The 20,152-nt window shown below is 49.6% G+C and overlaps 1 protein-coding gene across 1 annotated transcript in view; it reads right to left on the bottom strand.

The window, feature by feature from the left end:
* Window positions 1-6,204: 6,204 nt before the first annotated feature.
* PTGIS (prostaglandin I2 synthase) overlaps window positions 6,205-20,152 on the bottom strand; it is a 42,550-nt gene continuing 28,602 nt past the window's right edge. Inside the window, exons 6-10 of the mRNA XM_036826232.1 lie at window positions 19,881-20,062; window positions 12,266-12,434; window positions 11,096-11,277; window positions 9,349-9,500; window positions 6,205-6,858 (exon numbers count right to left, since the gene is read on the bottom strand). Of these exons, the coding sequence (XP_036682127.1) occupies window positions 6,714-6,858; window positions 9,349-9,500; window positions 11,096-11,277; window positions 12,266-12,434; window positions 19,881-20,062 (830 nt within the window). The 3' untranslated portion in view covers window positions 6,205-6,713. The remainder of the gene's footprint in view (window positions 6,859-9,348; window positions 9,501-11,095; window positions 11,278-12,265; window positions 12,435-19,880; window positions 20,063-20,152) is intronic.

Here is a 20,152-nt window from a genome sequence, read left to right as displayed (position 1 = left end):
TTTCTCTTTTGCCCCAATAATAATAATAAAATCCAATAATAACAATCATAATCATGAGTAAAATGGGGTTAATGATAGAATCTACCTCCCAGGGTTGCTGGTGGGACTAATGAGATAAGGCATGTGAAGTGCTTAGCACCATACATAACACTAGCAAGTACACATTAATATAACTTTAGTAACTATCCTAACAACCACAATAACAGCAGCTAACATTGATTAAGCAGTTACTATATGCCAGGCACTGTACCTATTAGCTGTTGGATGATCTTTGAGTGACCAGATGTCTGATTCTAGTACTTTTTCAATCTAGTCTGATTACCTTTATCAAGCCCTGGGATTCCTGGCCCAGGTTCCTGGAAAGTGGGTGAGCTTGATTTTCTGACCAACCCAAACATTTTTCCATTTTTCTTTTCATCTTTTGCTCACCACCTACCCATCAACCCAACCACCCATTCATCCATCCATATACTTAGCCACCAAACTATCCAACTATACACCCATGCATTTATCTACCCACTCACCCATCAATCCATGCACTCACTTATTCACTCATCCATCTTTCTTTCCATTCATTCACATATTCTATCCACTATCCATCTTTCTACCCACTCATTCACCCATCTATCATTATCCAGCCATCTACCCATCCATATACCATCTGTCTTTCCATCCACCTGTCTATCTACCCATTCACTTGTCCATCTATCCATCCATTGATCGATCAATCCATCCATCCATCCATATGCCCAATCACTTACCCACCTAGTCACTCATCCACCTACTATCTACCCACCCGTGCATATCTACCTACTCATTCATCCCACCACCCAATCACTCATCCAGCCCAAATATTCATGCATCTACCCACCACTCACCCACCCACCCAGCCACCCTACCCACTTTCTCAGCCATCCCCACCCATCTACCACCTAACATTTTGGAGTGTTTACTACACATAATGCTCTGTGCTAAGCTGTGGCATGGTCTCTTGAGCTCCCTCCCTGGGAGGAAATGTGGACACAACCAGAGGGTCCCCACAGAGGGAGATAGGTAAACCTGCACGTAGTCCATTGAGCCCCTTCATGGCCTGGACTTTGCCAAAGCCACTGGCTTCCAGGGTCTGTGGTCAAACAATGATGAAATACAGGGTGAAGATGGACTGAGGCATGGGCTTCCAGCAGAGCAATTAGAGGTAAACTAATACCTCTTCCCCACAGAAAAGCCTGGGAACTCCAAGATGCAGTAGAAAAGGAGTGAGTCAGCAAAAGGAGGAAAAAGCCACAGAGATCAAGAGCTAATTAACCGATTCTCCTAAGATATCATTAAATCCAGCTCTCCTGCCCTTTGGAGACTGATCACTCTCCTACTTCCTTTCCATCGCCCTTGTCCACTCTGTCCTGACCTCATCTGCCTCCTCTCTCATCTCCCTTCCCTCATTTTATACTTCCTTGACTCCAACGTCCCTGCTGCGACCAGGGTTGACCTTTAAAGGCACAAGTCTGACCACATCACTCCCCTGCTTATAATGCTTTATGACTCCTCGTTGTCCAGGATAAATGACAAACTCTCCCAAGATGAGAAAAAGGCCATTCATTCACTTATTAGCACATATTTCCCAAGCACCTATTAGGTGCCAAGCTTAGGTTGCATGTTGGGAATCCAACAGTGGTGAAACCAATCTGCTGTCCTGGAGCTCCCATTTAAATGGGAGACATAACCGGAGACATTTAAAAATAATCTAATATTGATACTCAATGTGAAGGAAATAAGTAAAAGTGTGAGAATAAGAATAATGGGGAGGAGAGGCAGCGATTTCAGCTCAAGAACTTCCTGCGAGAGTGATGATGCTGATGAGTCTTAAGTCAGAGTGATCACCAAACCATAAACACAGAAGGGAGAGCAGGTGCAAAGGCCCTGGGGCAGGTGGGAGGGTTGAAGGAGACGGAAGACGGCAGGTGTGGCCAGGGCAGAGTGTATGAGGGCAAGAATGGGCTGAAAAGGAGTAGGAAAGAAAAACAGAGGAGGAGAGAAAAACCGTGTAGGTGAGGGTTGTCTGGAGGTTTTTGGATTTTATAGCAAGAGCATTGGCGGGTTTTAAGCAAAGAAAAGTCCAAGTCCTGGAGCTGCAGACCTCTGATAGAAAGTCAATGGCTCAGAGAAGCCAAGTGTTGTCCCTTTGGCCCTGCATGTGGCTCAGACCATGACTGGTAAACAGGAGAGCATAATGCAGCACTTGTCAAGCTGGGGTGCAGTGCCCTTCTGCAGGCACATATTGGCCTCCTGGAGAGAAAGACTACATTTCCCAGCCTCCTATGCAGTAAGGAGTATCATGTGACTAAATTGTGACCAATGGGATAGAAACAAGTTTTTCTCCTCTTTCCTTCTCTCCCCTTCCTGCTGGCTGGAATGTGGACAAAATGGCTGGAGCTCAAGCAGCCATACTGGTCCCTGAGGTGGAAAGCACTGGTTACAGATGCTGGAAGGACCAAAAGGAAGAGGTCTGGTGACTGTGGAGATGCCACACCACCTCTGATCTCCTACATCTGCATGAGAGAGAAAGAAATGTCTGCTGTGTTGAATGTAAACATTTTAACGTATAAAATGTTGCTGTGTTACTTTGTGCCTCCATGGCCCCCCACAGATGAAGGAAATTTGCCTCTGGACACTATTTTTTTTTTTTTTTTGGCTGAGTTGAGCGGCATGCGGGATCTTAGTTCCCTGACCAGGGATGGAACCTGTGCCCACTGCAGTGGAAGCACAGAGTCTTAACCACTGGACCACCAGGGAAGTACCAGGACATTATTTTTACTCAAAGATGTGAGAGAAAAAAACGATTTTCCCTTTTCAATTTTTCCCAAAGCTAATATAATTCATTTCTTCCCAGGAATTCCCTGGCGGTCCAGTGGTTAGGACTCTGAGCTTCCACTGCCGGGGGTTTGGGTTCTATCCCTAGTCGGGGAACTAAGATCCTGCATGCTGTGCGGTGTGGCCAAAAAAAAAAAAAAAAAAAATTCTTCTTTTTAATATTAAAATAAATGCATATATCTGCATGAAGGATAGGTAACATTTAGTGAACTTGTAAGACACTTTTTCTGCTTGCCTTACTTTGGGTTGTGAGCCTCTTCCCCAAGATCCGCTAAGGGCACCCGGTCCCTCCTCTGCCATCAGGAGGATTGTTGATAGGAAGATCCTGAACACGGTCTCAGGAAGCAGGGAGGCCTGCATTTGAATCCCGTGTCTACTACTTATTAACCACGAGATCCTAGGCCAGCCACTTCACTTTCTGACCCTCAGTTTCCTCCTTTGTAAAAATGGAGATAATAATATATGGTCTGGAGGGTGGCTGGTGGTGTGACTTGATTCTGTCCATGAAAGGCCCTGTCCCAGAGCCGGGCACATAGGGACTCTGTGCTCCCTTCCCAGGCGCTAACCTCGCTATTCTGGACACAGCCGACTCTCAATCTGAATCACACTCAGAGGCAGTTCCACAAACAAGGGTGATTTAATATATTTCAGCATACTTCGACTTGACGATATTATATAAAAATAGAATTCTTTATTAAAACAGCAAGGCGGAATAATCACTGCTACTCACGAAACACCGTCTTTAAGAAACAACAACAACAAACATCCAAATCAGTGACGTTGAGCCAGACGATTCAACTCTCCAAGCTTGTTTTTCCATCTGGAGAATGGGCAGGTGGGATGTCCCCAGCTCACTGTGGGCGGGACCCACCGGTGGCAGGAGATGACCCTGGGCAGCCCTCGCACCAGGCGTAATGCACGCCCGTGTGGTGGGCAGCTTACTCCTCTTTCTCTCCCTTCCCCCCGCCACCCCGCCCCGTGACTGTCATGGACAGAGTCTCAGGGTGGTGCTGGCGTGGCCTTAACGCCACTCAAGCATGTTTGTTTCATTTTGTAACAGAGAAGAGACAGAGCTCAGGCTCCAAGCCTTGGTGACACCAGCACAGAGGACCCCTCCCCAGCAGATTTCTTTTTCAGTCACTTTCTATTTCTGGCAGCAAGCGATACATGTTTTTACCGGCAGAGGAAAAAAAGTCCCCTTTTTAAACAAAGTTAAGTTTAAAAAATGAGACTGTTTAAAGGAAAATATCTGGTAAATAACAATACAAAATATAGCAAAAAATAATAATCACGATGATGGTAAAGAAACACTCCATTAGGTCAACCTAAGAGTATTTCTGACATAGGTCCTGCAATTTTGTGATTCTAAAGCAAGGTATGAAGAAATACAATGACATCTGGGTACCTTCCTAAATAACCTGTAGCAAGGAGCTAACCCACTCATCTCTCCCTCTTTTCTCTACAGCTTATATTTTTTCAAAGAAGAAAGAAAAAATAATAAAGATTGAAACAAAGGTGGGTTTAAAGCATTGTCTCCCAAGCTGTACTTCAATATCTCTGATACCACCTGGAGCTGCCTGGTGGGAGAATCATCTCTTCCTAATGATTGTGGCTCCAAGGAGGTGTCACCTTTAAAGGGAATAGGCCCTTTTTTGAACACAGGTGAGAATCTAGTCTCAGTGACAAAGCAGCCCTGATTTGGAAGGGGGGAAATCAGAAGGGCTTTTCCCCAGCACATCAGGGTAGCAGCCGCGTACAAGAGATCTTCCTGGAGCTATTTCTGCCGGGCTCCTTCCTTCCCTTCCAAGCCAGGAAGGATGAGGCAGCTGAGGGTTGCCATGGAAACCGGCTCTGTCCTCCCACAGGAGGCTGCCAGCCCTGATTTCCTGCAGAGTTAAGAAGCAGGAGGCAGTGGGGGTCACCCAGGCGTGAAGATGGGTTTCCCTGGGGATATCCCGCCTCCTGCCAATCACAGTGCCTGTCTGGGAATCCTGGGGCCGCCTGGAGGCTGAGGGCCAGGGAAGCCCCCAAGCCCCGGTGCCGCTCTGAGAAGAGACTGGCCCCTGGAACATTCAGAGATCTCAGGTCCTCTCTTCTTGCTCCAGCTAAAGCTACAGGGACCTAGCTACGTGTGTGTATGCGTGTCTACATCTCATGAGATGCATCCACCCATGGGTGTCTCTGGCTCTCTCAGCTCTCTGATGCCAAACAGAACTGCCACTCCACCACCCCACTGAGCCCAAAGAGCACAGAGCCGCCCATCTAGCATTTGCTACTGGGACAGTAAGTCTGTTTGCAAAATTCTATCAGCTTACAAGCTGTGTGACTCTGGGAAAGTCACTTCACCTCTCTGAGCCCATTTCCTCAACTATAAAGAGGGCATAACCATCCTCTCTTTGTAGAGATGCCGTGAAAAGTAGATATACTATATCTACTGTTCCTGTCACAGGCATTTAGAGGGTCCTCAATAAACAGGACCTAATATTAATAATAATACTTATCATCATAATAAAAGGTTCCAGGCAATTTTTCTTTTTGACCTTTTTTTTTTTTTTTCCTAAAGCTGATGCAAAGGCAAGTTTTCATCACTGATCTGTTTGATCAAAGGGTGGTGCACCCAGGATAGGATGGACCATTGGTCTGAGAACCAATCAGCGGGTACCCACCACCTCCTACAGTATCACCTCTAAGAGTAGGAACAGGGCTCTCAAACTTGGGTGCCTTCGGGGGACAGGAGGTGCTGTGAACAGAAGAGCAGACCAAGTAGGAATCCTGGTGAACCACAGCACACAGGCCCCGGATCGGAGAGGCGGCTGCTACTCAGATCTGGCCAGCGGCTGCCCTTGGGAATATGGGCCCAGTGTGGACAGATCTTTCAAGTTTTCAAGAGAAGCTGGACATTCTGAAGCAACTTTCCCAAAGATGACAAGATAACACTAATGTATCTTTTTTATAAATGTAGGACAAACAAAACAGGCCTGCAACCTGGACAGTGCCCACAGCTGGAGCTTCTAAGCTAGAATGCAGGAAACCAACACCTCCTGTTCTTTGGCTTGACCAGTCCCAGGAGCCCTGGCCGCTTCCTTTCACTGGGGCCATCCAGTCGGGGCTGCGTCTTGCTAACTCCCTGCGTGAATCCCAGCGCTGGGAAAACCCACCCCATCCGGAGCGCGTGACTCTAACGCAGAGAAGCCTGCTCCCTGGAGCCCATCACCTGGAGGCTGCTCCCACTCCACACCGTGGATGCACCAGCATCGGGAAACCCTCCAGCGTTCTCCCAAGGATCGGTGTGAACGGAGAGATGGGCGAAGTGTCTAGCAAGTGGGGCGCCTAGGAAAGCAGATATTCTAAGAGACTCTTTGGCTTTAGGTAGTTTAATAAAAATTTGGGGACAGAGTTTATTTCAACAGACGCACTGCTAGGCCCCAAATGGCCTTTTAATGGCCAGCATCTGCTTTGACTGGTTAGGGTCTGGACCACACCATTGGCAGGGCCTTGGACGGCAGCCCATGGGGGTTGGGGGCAGAGCAGCGGGGTCTCCTAGCTGTGCCCCGTCTGCCCGAGCTTGAGTGGATATTTAGAGGAGCAAGAGGAGCTGGGAGCGGGAAGAGCCTCATTTTGGAGCTTAGCCTTTGCAGCAGATAATCCGCAGAGCTTTTGGTGTCTTTTCTTCGCTCCCCTTCTTTCCCCTCCCCCAGACACAGCCTTCTAGGAAAAATAGTAGGGAAGGGATAATGTTTGGCACCGTTGGGTGTTCAAAGCTCTGTACCCAGGCCGAAGGCAGGCACAGAACATTGGGCGACTAGGGGCAGGCTGGGTACGTGGAGTCCCATCTGCCCCGGAGCTCAAGGCCGGATGCGGTAACGGACAGGCACGTCATGTTCCGGCTGCATCAGCCCGAAGCCGTACCTGCTGAGGTCAAACTCGGGCATCTCCACGTCCGGGCTGATCAGCTCCAGGTCAAAGCGCGCCAGCACAAGGAACACGAATCTGCAGAGAGACAGTGTCGAAGGCGTGAAGGGGGAGAGTGGGACGCCTGTTTGGAGTCAGGCAGGAAAGCAATGGCGTCCTCCTGGGTCTCACCCCAGCTCTCACTTTGGTTAAAGTGGGAAAGGAGGGCGAGAGAGCAGAGCACAGGCGTTTCCTGCTCACCAGTCCAGGAGCTCCTGAGTCCTGGCTGACGGCCTGTGGGCAGGAGTGACGTGGGGCAATTCCACACCAAAGCATTTCCGAGCCAGTGCCTGACTCTCCAGCTTTCTCTGCTGCCTGGCAGCTGTGTGGGTTCCATGCTGAGATGATGGAGTGGGAAGATGGGAAGATCCCGGCCCCTGAGTCCCTGCACGGAGGGGAAGAGCCCACCAAACCCACAGCCGACGTTGTGTGAGTGGGAACTAAACCTTTGTTATACGAGCCACTGAGACTTGGAGGTTGTTTGACACAGCAGAGCACAGCCTAGCTTCTGATTAACACGGACAGTGACCCTTCCTGATTCTTCCCACCATACTCATCCCAGACCCCCACCAAACTCCTGGAACTGTCTGCCTCGTCAGGGCTGCTGCTGAGCCGTAGCTGCCTTCGTGAGATCAGAAGCAGGCACCCCTCCCTCCAGATACCTTACTGCCGTCTGGGGAAAACTGTTAGAATATACCAACTGTGCAAGAGCAGGTAGGCACTCTTTACTGCCATCTTCTGGAAAGCTGTCCTAATAAGTACACAAACCACGTGATGATGTAATCAGTGGGCCCCTAAATGTGGTGGCAGCCCCACCTGATGTGAACTGGTTCCACCTGCCTTATCTTACCACCACCTGTGTTAATAAAGGTCAGGCTAGATCCTCTACTACTCTGGACCCTACCACCCGCTCCCACCGCGACCCAGGTGCCCAGTGCCAGACAGAATGCATGGCAGGGATTCTTTAATGTTATCAAACGAGTGAAAAACAGGGAAGATGAGGACAGAGCAATTTCAACGTTCTGGGCAGGAGAGCTGGGCGCACACCTGGGCTCTGCCTTTTGTTTTTTGGCCATGGGATCTTAGTTCCCCTACCAGGGATCGAACCCATGTCCCCCTGCAGTGGAAGCACAGAGTCTTAACCACTGGACCACCAGGGAAGTCCCTGGGCTCTGCCTCTAAAGGGCGTGTGATTCTTCCCACTCTGGGCCTCGGTTTCCCCATCTGGTCAAAGAAGGTCAACAAGGTGGGATGTATCCATTCCAGCTCTGAAGCTGCAGGATGGTAGAGGGTGAGTTTATATGGGTGGGGTGGGGGGGTGGAAGGTGTCTGTACCCACACCTGGATTTGGATCCTGGCACCTCCACTCACCAGGTACCTGACCGTGAGGAATGATTTGACCTCTGGAGTCAGTGATAGACTGACCACCTGGCAGGTATCATGACAATTAAGTGAGATAAAAATAATAACAAATTAGCTCAATTATTGAACACTATGTTCCAGACACTGTGCTAAGCATTTCGTATTCATTATCTCTTTTTATCTGTCCAAAAACTTTATGGAGTGGGAACTTCAGTCGGTTCTCCTGTAACACTTGTTTTGAACATGTGAATTTGTTCCAGTGGGACTGATCTATTAGGGCACAAATGAAGTGTAACACAAATTTCACATGTGCTTGTGGTCATTTCATCTGCAAGAAACACTGGGAGAATGAAAAACTGCACCCAGCTGATCCAAGCTGAGCAGGAATTCACAAAACGCACACACGCACACATCAGTGGGTGGTGACCCACACCATTCCCATCAGGCGTCCGACCTCAGATAACCTTCCTCCCAGGCTTCATCGTAACTCACAGCTCCATCCAATGACCACTTGCATGGCAAATGTCAGGTCATTTTCAAAGTAAAGCGCCATATTTATTGTACCACTTAGGCATTTCTATTTATTCCATTTAACATGTGTAAATCTATACTACTGTATTTTCCTAGGTGCCTATCTTTTCGTGTGTGTGTCACTGATGAAGTTATTGAGGGTTGGGCTCCAGCCCTATTTCCCCCACAATCCTGTGGTTTTTACTTTGTGATTTCCCATGGTGCAGGGATTTTTAGGAATGCACATGAAGCGTTAGAGCAGAACCAACTGTATTATTATCTCCATTTTACTGTTGAGAAAGTTGAGGCCAAAAGCTTAATGTAATGTGCCCATTCACTAGCATACTGCCTAAACATTAATAATATTAGTAATCACAATAGTAACTTTTATTAAATACCTACAATGAGCCAGGCAGTGGCTCAAGTACCTAGAAAGGTCCAATTCATTTGTCCCGACACCCCTGGGATGTAGTACGATCAGTACTCAAATATTTTACAGTTGAGGAAACAGAGGCACAGAAGGTTACCCAGCTGGACAGAAGGACAGGCGGATGTCATAACCCCTGGTCCAATCTGTTTGTGATCCGAGGGCCGAGGCTCTTGGGGCCCAGGGAAGAGAATTTATGAGGCACTCGGCTCCCCGTGCCCGGTACTCACTGTTTGATGCTGCTGATGGCGTAACCCCTCCCCAGGCACTGGTTGTGCCCTGCTCCCCACGGCATGCTGTAATTCTTCAGTCGCTTCCCATCCTTGTAAAAGTCTTTCTTCTCTGATCCATCAGGGTTCAGGAATCGGTTGTATTTAAATACCTGAAATAGGAAGAAGGTCCCTTTCTGATGCCACCCCCAAAATAGGCATGCACCAAGAAAAATGTATGAGGATGTTCATCCCAGTCTTGTTTATCAGAGAGAAAAACTGGAAATAATGTAAAGCTCAACTGATAGGGGACTGGTTAAAAATTATGGCAGCTATTTATAAGGTTGAGCTTGGTCTGTGTGTGCTGACAGGGAAAGAACTTTTAAGACTGGTTGTTGAGGGCTTCCCTGGTGGCGCAGTGGTTAAGAATCTGCCTGCCAATGCAGGGGACACAGGTTCGAGCCCTGTTCCAGGAAGATCCCACATGCCGTGGAGCAACTAAGCCCGTGCGCCACAGCTACTGAGCCTGCGCTCTAGAGCCCGCGAGCCACAACTACTGAAGCTCTCACGCCTAGAGCCCGTGCTCTGCAACGAGAGAAGCCACGACAATGAGAAGCCCACGCACCGCAACGAAGACCCAATACAGCCAAAAATAAAAACAAATAAATAAATTACTTTAAAAAAAATAAAAGGACTGGTTGTTGAGTGAAAAAAGAAAGTGTTGGAATAGTATGTATTGTGTGATCCTATACCACACACCTGCCTATTCATATGTGTGTGAGTGTGCTGTGTGTATGTCTGTAAAGGCATAAATATTATCTAAAGGACACACTCCCAACCACTGTTAAAGAACCCTGTGGAACTGGAGAGGAAGGGGAATGAAGACAAATTTTTACTTTTAAATATATATGTCTATATTTCTATCTTATAAGTACATATTACTTTTCAATTTAAAATAAATTAAAATTATTTTTAAAAAAGAGAATGCCAATTTCCTTTGGTTACATTGTAGAGTGGTAATGTGAAGATTGTATCTGAGCACAGGGCTTTGTTGTACAGAGTAGGTGCTAAATGAAGGATGGGTGGAAGGATAGGTGAATGGACCAGTGGATAGACAGGTGGAAGAGTGAGTTGATGGATGGATGGATGCATGGATGGATGGATGGATGTTGGGTGGATGGATGGATGGATGGATGGATGGATGGATGGTTGGGTGGGTGGGTGGGTGAATGCATGGATGGATGGATGGATGGATGGATGGATGGATGGTTGGGTGGATGGATGGATGCATGGATGGATGGATGGATGGATGGATGGATGGATGGATGGTTGGGTGGGTGGGTGGGAGGGTGGATGGATTCATGGATGCACAGCACAGAACCTGGCACACAGTAAACATCCAAATCTGTTAGAAATTGTAAAAGTTTGCCCCATCTCAAATTCCAGGGAGAGGTAAAAGTGCTGAGAAGCTGACATTATAACACTCTGAAAACAGGAAAAATGGCTCAGCTGTCCCCTGCAAAGCGCTTAGTGTGTGCCAGGTGCTATGAAGATCTTTCTTACACGATCACATTTAATCTTCCTGACAACCCTGTGAGGCACGTGCTATTTTGAGGTCCATTTCACAGGCGAGGAAACAGAGATACAGAGAGATGAAGTGATCTGGGCAAGGTTCCACAGCAAACAAAGAGCAGAACTGGCTGCCACTCAGATAGGACAGATCCTGAAGCCACTCATCTTCCCCCACAGTCACTGGTATGCCTTTTACCTCTGGGTCTGTGTAGATCTCCGGGTCCTTCTGGGGACTCAGGAAGGGGAAGAGGAGGAGGCGGTCGCCACATCGCAGGGTGAATTCCCGCCCATCTGCCATGGGCAAGGCCAGGTCCACCACGACCTCGCGGGTGATGAAGGGTGCGGCGGTGAGCCTGAGGCTCTCACTCAGCACGCTGTCTGCACAGGGCAGGTACAAGCGGGGGTCAGCACTGTCCTCTTCCCCACTCGAATGCCGCCCCCAGCTCTCATTTTACAGAGGTAGGTGGGAAGGCTCAGAGAGGGTGCATGACTTGCCCACCATCACAAAGCAAGACCCAAAATGGCCAAGTGATGAGATGTGATTGCTGCAGTCTTCAGAGACTTTGGATGTGAAGGTTTGGGTCTGACCCTAAAAGAAGCTGTGAGGGAAGGTGTCTTCCAGGGAGATACCGGAGGCGGCTAGGGAAAGAGCAGGGCCATCCATATTGGTTGTGTCTGCCTGCCCAGCATACATTCCCCTTCTGGAAACAGTTCCCTGCTTTCTTCTGGGGACCATCCCCTCCCCCACTCTCAGGGGTTGGGCTGTTGATTTCAGTCCCAACACCTGGGATTGGGCTGTGATTGGCTAATCAGAGCATCCATGATTGGCTCCAGATGGGCACACGACCCAAAGAAAGCCAAAGAGACACATTCCTGGGGCTCTGGGTAGGAACGCTGCAGAGAAGCACACCCTCCCAGAGCCGGGAACACATCAGCCTGGAGCCACTGGCAGCCATCTTGCCAGCCTGAGACTGGAGTCAACCCAGTGGAAAATGAGGCTGAGGATGGAGAGAGACAAAGACCTGATGGCATTGCTAAAGCACCTGGATCCACCTGTGCCTGAAGCCAGTACCTCTAGACTTTTTAGTTACCTGCCCCAAATGAAATCTCTTTTCTGCTTCAGCCCATTTAAGTTAGGTTTTTTGCCACTTGCAACAAAAAATCTCCCACTGAGACCATGAAACATGGGTAGTGGAGACCAGGGCATGGAGATGCCAGGTCTATGAAGATAGGAGGCCCAGCGGGACCCTAGGTCAGAGGACACTGATGGACCCTGGACGCTGGGAACCCATGATGGGGAGGGAGGGCTTGGGGGCCCATGATGCCCTGGTCTTTGGGGCTGTCTTGGAGGGTCTGACTGTCTCACCAAGCACAGGCATGCTGTCCAAAACCTTCTGTGGGAGGGTGGTCATCTGCGAAATGGGCTGCTCTACTCGCAAGAGAATAGGCTCAAGCTCTCCACGGACAGCAGCCAGGGCCTCGGGGTTCTTGAGGAGGAAGAGCAGAAGCCAGAAGGCAGCAGGACCCATGTTCCCCTGAAATGAGAAGGAGCCCCCGTTACACCATCAAGAGGGCAAAGCTGGGGTGAGAGCTGACCGGTCTGTGCCATGGACACAGCCTGGGCCAAGGCACTGGGGTCGGGAGGCCTGGGTTCCCACTCCTGATGACCCATGTCTATCTTCAGCCTCAGGACACGGCCCAAATATGCTTTGTGGCTTTGGCCTAGCCCAATGCCTGCTTCAAGGCCACTCTTGGCATCCCTGACCTTGAGCAAAATCATTGATCTGAGGTCACACAGGTAACCTCCATAGCTAATCAGCGAAAATGTCAGTAAAAAGAACAAAGTGTATCAGTTAAGATTACTGTTAACATCTGAGGATGGATGCATCCTTAGCCCCAATTCCCCAACCTTCCCTGCATGCATGCTTCTTACCATGTGACTCTGCACTTCCTCACATTAAAGGGGCAGAGTGTATTTCCTCAGCCCCTTGGATTTGGGCTCAGCCACGTGACCTGCTTAGGCCAATAGAATGAGGCAGAATTGACAGACCAGCAGTGCTAAGTCTAGGCCTTAAGAGACCTTGTGGGTTTCTACTTGCCCGGCGAGCTGGCTGGTCCCAAGAGGAAGATGAGAAACACACGGAGCAGAGCTGTGCTGTCCAGCCGAGCCTGGTCTAGACCAGCTGACTCCCAGCAGACGCACAGACAGGTGAGTTAGATAAACGCTCATCAAGGTATGCCACTGAGTTTTCGTGGTTGGTTGTTATGCAACAATAAGAAACTGGTACAAAATCTGAATGTTTGCTTTCAAATATTTGAGTATTGTGTGCATATATAGCAAAGCAGCAATAATCAATGATGACTGTGAAAGCTATTAGTTTCTTGAACAAAAATTATGTAAAACTTCCCAATAGTTAAATAATTAGGAAAATGGATAAAATTTCTTGCTCCAAGACTTCAGTCTTGGCTCAATATATTAATACTCCGGTATTCAGCATGTGGCTAAGATATGATGCGGTATCCTTAAATGAACTCTAGATATGGTTGGAATACCAATTAACCTCGATTAGGAGGAAGATTTTTGTCTACCATAAATGACCAGCCTATCCAGTCTTAATAATGGGATATTAAGGAGTCATCAAATATCATGTTTACCCAGAAATTCTATTACAGACACTATTGCACATGGACGAAAGGACATTTGCACAAGGATATTTCTCACGGTGCTGATGTAACTACAAAAGATTGGAAGCAACCTCAATAGGAGATCAGTGAGATAAATGATGATCCATCCATAGGATGATGGCACCGGAAGTTGCTAAAAAGGAGCTGACTTTGTGCGTGCTGATATGGGACAGTAGCCAAGACGCACTGAAGCAAGATGCGGGACGGGGCCTCATCGTGCTACCATTTGTGTGTACGTTTAAAGAGGGACATATATGAAGAAGCACAGACCATCTCTAGAAGGAGATTCAAGAACCTGGCAACTGAGGTTTCCTCTGGGACAGAAGCTGGGAGGGGGTAGAGGCAGAAAATAAATGCACAAAGCATCAATGATGGTGAAACAGATTTTCTTTCTCTTTAGATACCATGAATTCAGAGGTGCCAGGTGCCCTCATTCAATCTTCCTATCAAGCAGGCACCTTTATCACACCTTTTACTGAAAAGGAAAACTAAGCACGCCCTAGTCCCTCCCCACTGCTCAGCATATTGTGGGGGGCTCAGTGGTATTTGTCAAATAAACATCTATGTTCCTTTGGGCTGGGGACCTCCAAGGCAGCCTTGGAGGTGGGCTGGCACAGCCCAGGACCAGGACCAGGACCAGGACCAGGACCAGGCAGAGTTGGGTTCAAATCCCAGCTGCCCACTTCCTGTGATTCTGGACAAGCCACTCCCCTCTGGGTTTCAGAACCTCCCTCTTGGTAAAATGGGAATAAATACGTGCCCACTCCTGGGGCGGCCACAAGGAATACTAGTAACCCCCACAGGCTGAGCACACAGTAGGTGTTCAGAAGTGGTCTCCCTCTCTCACCAGCCCCTCCCTCGGGTTCGAGAACCGATGGAGGCCTTGGACTCTCTCTGAGATTTCCTCCAGCGCCTCAGGTCTGGCTGAAACAAGCAAGGTCACTTGCTGTCCATCACTTGAACAGCCAGGGGAATGCAGGCGATAAATAATTCAGCTTTGGGTTAACTCAGTGCCAAGGCCATTTTACCTGCCCAGATGGTCAGATGGGGGCCACCACTCATTAATTACAAAGCAGGAGTGGGAAACAAGGCTGCTCGGTTAACTCTGCTTTCAGGAAGAAGCTGTGGCAAGTTAGGGAGGTGACGAAGACTGTTTTCCGCCCAGCTGCACCGATGTGTGAGCGTGCATGTGTGTATGATCACACAACCATGAGATCTTTAGTCCACTACCCTGGAAGTTGAGTGTTCTCCCGCAGGACCTTGCCTCAGTTTACCCAAGAGGACACTTCTGGTCTAATCTCCCTCCCTCCCACTGCAGCCAAAGTCCACCACCCAGCCGCGCCTGTGCTCTGTTCTACCTTTTCTGTGAACGACGGTACCTGACCTCCAGGGGGCGCTCACTGTGAGCCAGACCCGGTGCTCAGCGGCTCACGTGCGCCACCTTGTGGTCTCCTCTCCGCACTGCCAGTCAACTGGAGTGGGGACACCTGCAGCCCTGCACCACTCCCCTGCCTTTGGGTAACAGCAGCCCATTTTCCTTCGGAGAACTACCTCCACTTCATGTGAAGGCCAGTGGATTGTCTGGGGCGAAACCACCCCCTCCAGACCTCAGGTGTGACCATGTGACCCCAGCCTGGGCCACTCAGTCAGTGACGGACTCAGAGGGGACAGGTAACCCGGGCTGGGCCAGTGGGTATCAGACTTGGGGTTTGTGCTGGAATTCACGGGAGGAAGAATCCCTCCTCCATGGGGACTGCCAAGTTGCCAAGAGCTGCTGGTGGCCTTTGCTGCCACCACCTGGGAAAGCCCATGTGAGGTGTGAGAGAACACAGAGGTGAGGGGTGGGAGATCACAGATTACATTTATTTTCATTTTTTTGTGATTAAAATTTTTTTCTAAGGGAATAAAAAAATACTCTAAGTGCAAAGTAGATCCTGGATTGGATCCTGGAAGAGAAAAGGGACAGTAGTGGAAAAACTGGGGAAATCTGGATAAAGTATGGACTTTCAATTAAGAGTAATGTACCAATGCTGATTTCTTAGTTTTCCCACATGCACGGTGGTTCTGTAAGAGGTTAACACTGGGGGGAGCTGGGTGAAGGGTATTTGGGAACTCTCTGTACTATCTTTGCAACTCTTCTATAACCTAAAATTATCTCAAAATGAAACTACTGAAGGGGAAAAACCCAATTCTGTGCACAGCTATTATTCTTATTACCTCCTCTTTTTGGATGGTGAAACTGAAGCCCAGAAAAGTGAAGTGATCTATTCAAGGTCACACAACTAGTCAGTGGCAGAGCTGGGATTCCACCCGAGTCTGTCTGACTCAAAACACTGCTTTTGCTTTTCATCCTCATGTTGCAGTGCCTCCACGATCACGATCGCAATCATTATCTCCACTGAGCAGCTGAGCATCTGCAAACCCCGTGCCTGTGCGGCTCCCACAGTCCGCCTCCCCCCACTCAGGACCACCTAGGAGTTCCTGCAGCCATGGCTGCTGAGGCCAAGGCAGATGTGGAGAAGGAAGAGAAGAATGAAACTTGAGTGATGGGGCCGCAACAGTTAGCGGTGTCAGTCCCAGCATTACCGTGGTCAGCAGAACCGCCCATTGCCTGACAGCTCAGAGCTGGGAGAGCAGCCCGGACCATGATGGGCCTGCAGGGGCAGGCCTTTGGGAGCTCTCCTCCCTCTGCCCAATCAGCCCACCCCAACCCAACCCACGTCCCCTAAGAGCCAGCCTCTTCCCCTGCCTGGACCTTGGATCTCAGCCCACCAGGCCCTCCTCTAGCCCCTGGATGCTGGAGCCCCCTTGACCCCTCCATCAGCCTAGACCCCAGGTCTGGGGTTCTGGACTCATGGAGCCTTTTCGAGGATCCTGTGAGATGATGTTTGTAAAGTGCTCAACCGGGTGACTGGCACGGGGTAAGCGCTCAATAATATCTTTTGAAATGATTATTCCTCACTCGGATCTGACAACGGCAATCCCAGCTACCATTTCCCAACCCCTTGGAACACTTTCCGCAGCCAGCCTCTGGGTGGCGCTTCCTCCCAGTTCCCCTCCCTGGCGGCTCCTCAGTCTCCCTTGCGGGCTCTCCTCATCTTTCCGACCCCCACACTGGAGAGGCCCAGGGCTTGGCCCGCTTCTCCATCCACCCCTGAACAACCATCTCTGCACTGTCAACCCCCCAACATGTCCAGCCTGGACCTTAACCCTGGACTCCAGACTCTTCTTTTCTCCAGGTGCTCCTACCTGCCCGCTCTCCACCTAGAACTCAACATGCCCCAAACAAACCCCTGACTTTCTCCCCCAAAAGTCACTCCTTCCACCATCTTCCTCAACTTCAGCCTTCCTGCTGCTCACACCCAAGCCTGGAGTCATCCTGGTTGACATCTTCTCCTAATGTCCCGTCCAAGAGCAAAGCCTGTTGACGCTACCTGGAAATATGTCCAGAAGCCAATCACTCTCCCTTCTGCCCTCTGGTCCAGCACCATCCTCTCTTGCCTGGATATTGCTGTGGCCTCCTCCCTGGTCTCCTTGCCTCCACTGCCCCCACTACAGTCTATTCTCAGCAATGTAGCCAGAATGACCCTTCTAAAGCAGAAGGCAGGCCATGTCACTCCTCTGCTCAGAGCCTTTAAAGGGTTTCCATTTCAGAGGAAAAGCCAAAAGTGCTCCCCATGGCCTACAGGGTCCTGCATGGTCTGGCACCTGCTACCTCCCTGCCGCATCACCCTCATCCCCACCTCAGGGCCTTTGCACTTGCTGCCCACCCTCTCCCCCATCCTACACATCTACATGGCTCACTCTCTCACTTGCTTTTAGGTTCTGCTCAGATGTCACCCTCTTGGTGAGGCCTTCCTTGACCACTCAAAAAAGCAGCCCCTCCTCGCTCCTGCCACCATTCCCTTTCCCTGCTTTATCCATTCTCCATAGAACTTATTATCTGTAACACATTTTACAGACTTACGTGTTTAGTAATTGTCTGTCTTCTCCCACCAGAATGTCAGCTCCTTAAGGGCAGGGGTCTTTGTTCTGCTCACTGCTCTCTTCCCAGCTTCTAGAATGGTGCCTGGCACACAGTGGGCCCTCACTAAGTATTTCTTGGATATGTTTATTGAACGCTAGTTACCTGCCAAGCACAGTTACAGGATTTTACATGGGTTGCTTCCTTTCACCCTCCCCACAACGCCTTGAGGAAGGTCCTGCCGTCTCTATCTTACAGAGGAGTAAAGCGAGGCACTAAGAAGGGACTGACTTGCCAAGAAGTGGCAAAGTCAGGATCCAAGTTCAGGCAGGTTGTTCACAGAGCCTGTGTCCCAAACCACTGGGCGACCCAGCCTCTTGGCCTTACTCTCAAAAGACTCGAGATCTTGAAGGGTCTTCCACCTGCCTGAATTCTGGACGCTGCCAACAACTCAATCTCAGAGGACACCCTGACCCCAACTCTTGCCCAGTTCTCCTGGACCCGACAAAGGCTGTTTGCCAGGCTTGCTGCCACTCAAGCCCCCAGGCCAGCATCCAGTTCTGCTGACAGAGGTCATTTCCATAGGGGATTCTGGGGACAGTTTGGAATCCCAAGTCACTGCCCATAAATATGTTATTAGACACTAATGGGGCCCCAACTGCTGATTAAACCCAGCCCCCAACCCTTCCCAGCCTCTGCCTGCAAGGACAGTTAATGGCTCTGGGAAAAAACTAAAAATAAGTCGCAAGTCAATGGGAGAGGAATTACCCAGCAATGTCAGCCTGTGTAACTGTCACTGCCGAGGTGGGGCCCAAAGAAAGGGGGGCTCAGGGTTGGGGCGAGGGCAGCAGCCAGGCCTGGGGATGCAGCATCCTCAGCCCTGCTTTCTCTCACTCCAATATCTAGTCCCTTACCAGCTTCACTGGCCCTGTCTTCCCTTGGTTTCCAGAATCTATCCACTTCTTCCTCATCTCCATGGCCACCACCTGGTCCTGCCACCACTGTCTCCTCACTGGTGTCCCTGCCTCTTAGATCCTGTCCCTCCTCTGCTCAGAACACTGCCAGGGCTCCCACCTCACCCAGAACAAAATCTCAAGTCCTTAGTTACTAGGACTCACAGGGCCCTCCATGATCTCTGCCCTCATTCCCACCACCCTTCCTCACTCTGCTTCGGCCACACTCAACTCCTTGCTGTTGCCCAAACACTTGGCATGATCCAACCCCAGGGCCTTTGCACATGCTGTTTCCCCTTCCTGGAATACTCTATCCCCACATCTTCCCCCACGTCCCCAAATCTAGATCTTTCTTATCATCCAGGGTTCAGCTCAGTCATCTCCTCCTCAGAGAGGCCACCCTGGCCAGAGTAGACCCCCAGGACCTATCTAGTCATGACCCTGTTTTACATCCTGCATATCAGCATCTAAAATCACCCTGTATCTCTTTCCCTGATGTCTGCCCCACCCTGCCCCTGGCTGAAACAAAAGCAACACAAAGCAGGGTCTTTGAGGTCCATGGTAAGTACTCAGTGGAACTTTTAAATGAGTCTTCAAGATAACTGGTCTGCATATTTCAGTAATCTCAAGGTTGTGAGAAACAACAAAAGGCACCAAAACTGTTCCATATCAAAGAAAACTAAAAAGGCAGAATGACTAAATGCAGTGTGTGATCCTGAGTTGGATGCTGGACCTAGATGAGCCATAAAGAATATTATTAAGACAACTGGCAAAATTGGAATGTGGGCTGTATATTAGATAATGATCCTGTATCTGGGTTAACTGTCCTGAATTTAATCACTGTGCTGTGGTGATGTAAGGGAATATTCTTGCTCCTAGGAGATGCACGCTGAAGTAATTAGGGGCAAAGAATCCTGATGTCTGCAACTAAATTGCAAATGGTTCAATAAGATACGCACAGTAGGAGAGAGAGAGAAAGCAAATATGGTCAAATGTTTAAAACTGGGGAATCAAGGTGAAGTATATATGAGTTCATTAAACTATTCATACAGCTTCTCTGTAAGTTTGATGTTTTTCCAAATTAAAAAAAAATATATCGAATGAATGATCCTGTTCATGAGACTGACAGTTAAGAGAGTCAGGGAACTGGGGCAGACAGCGGGGTGTGTGTGCACCTACCCACAGCCATACTCACAGTGGCACACTCTCACACACGTACACCTACATGCACACAGATGTGAGCGCCCATGCAGGCACATGCACATGTACTCGCAGACATGTGCCTAAGTGTGCCTGATGGCACACACGCACATGAGTGCACACACGCACACACAAGCACTCATGTGCACAACCTCACATCCACTTCTGCACACACCCACCTGTGTGGCCCAGAGCTGCAGCACCAGAGCCCGCGCCTGCATCTCCTCCGACACGCCCATCTCCTCCAGGTGCAGCAGGTAACTCTCCAGCCATTTGCTCCGGTGGGCCCGAGTGGCCAGCCTGGCTGGGGACAACAGCTTCCACAGGCGACCTTTGACCCTGCACACCTGGTCCTTATCCCCTGCAGGGACGGAGCACAGAGGATGAGGGTTACAGATCCACCTCCAGCCCAGGGTCACCCAGCCCTGACCTCCCATTAGGCCAAGGGTCT

The sequence above is a fragment of the Balaenoptera musculus genome, chromosome 15 (assembly GCF_009873245.2).
Source record: "Balaenoptera musculus isolate JJ_BM4_2016_0621 chromosome 15, mBalMus1.pri.v3, whole genome shotgun sequence".
NCBI classification, from domain to species: domain Eukaryota; kingdom Metazoa; phylum Chordata; class Mammalia; order Artiodactyla; family Balaenopteridae; genus Balaenoptera; species Balaenoptera musculus.
Note: the sequence above shows the minus strand (reverse complement) of the source record. Positions and strands in the feature narration are given on the sequence as shown.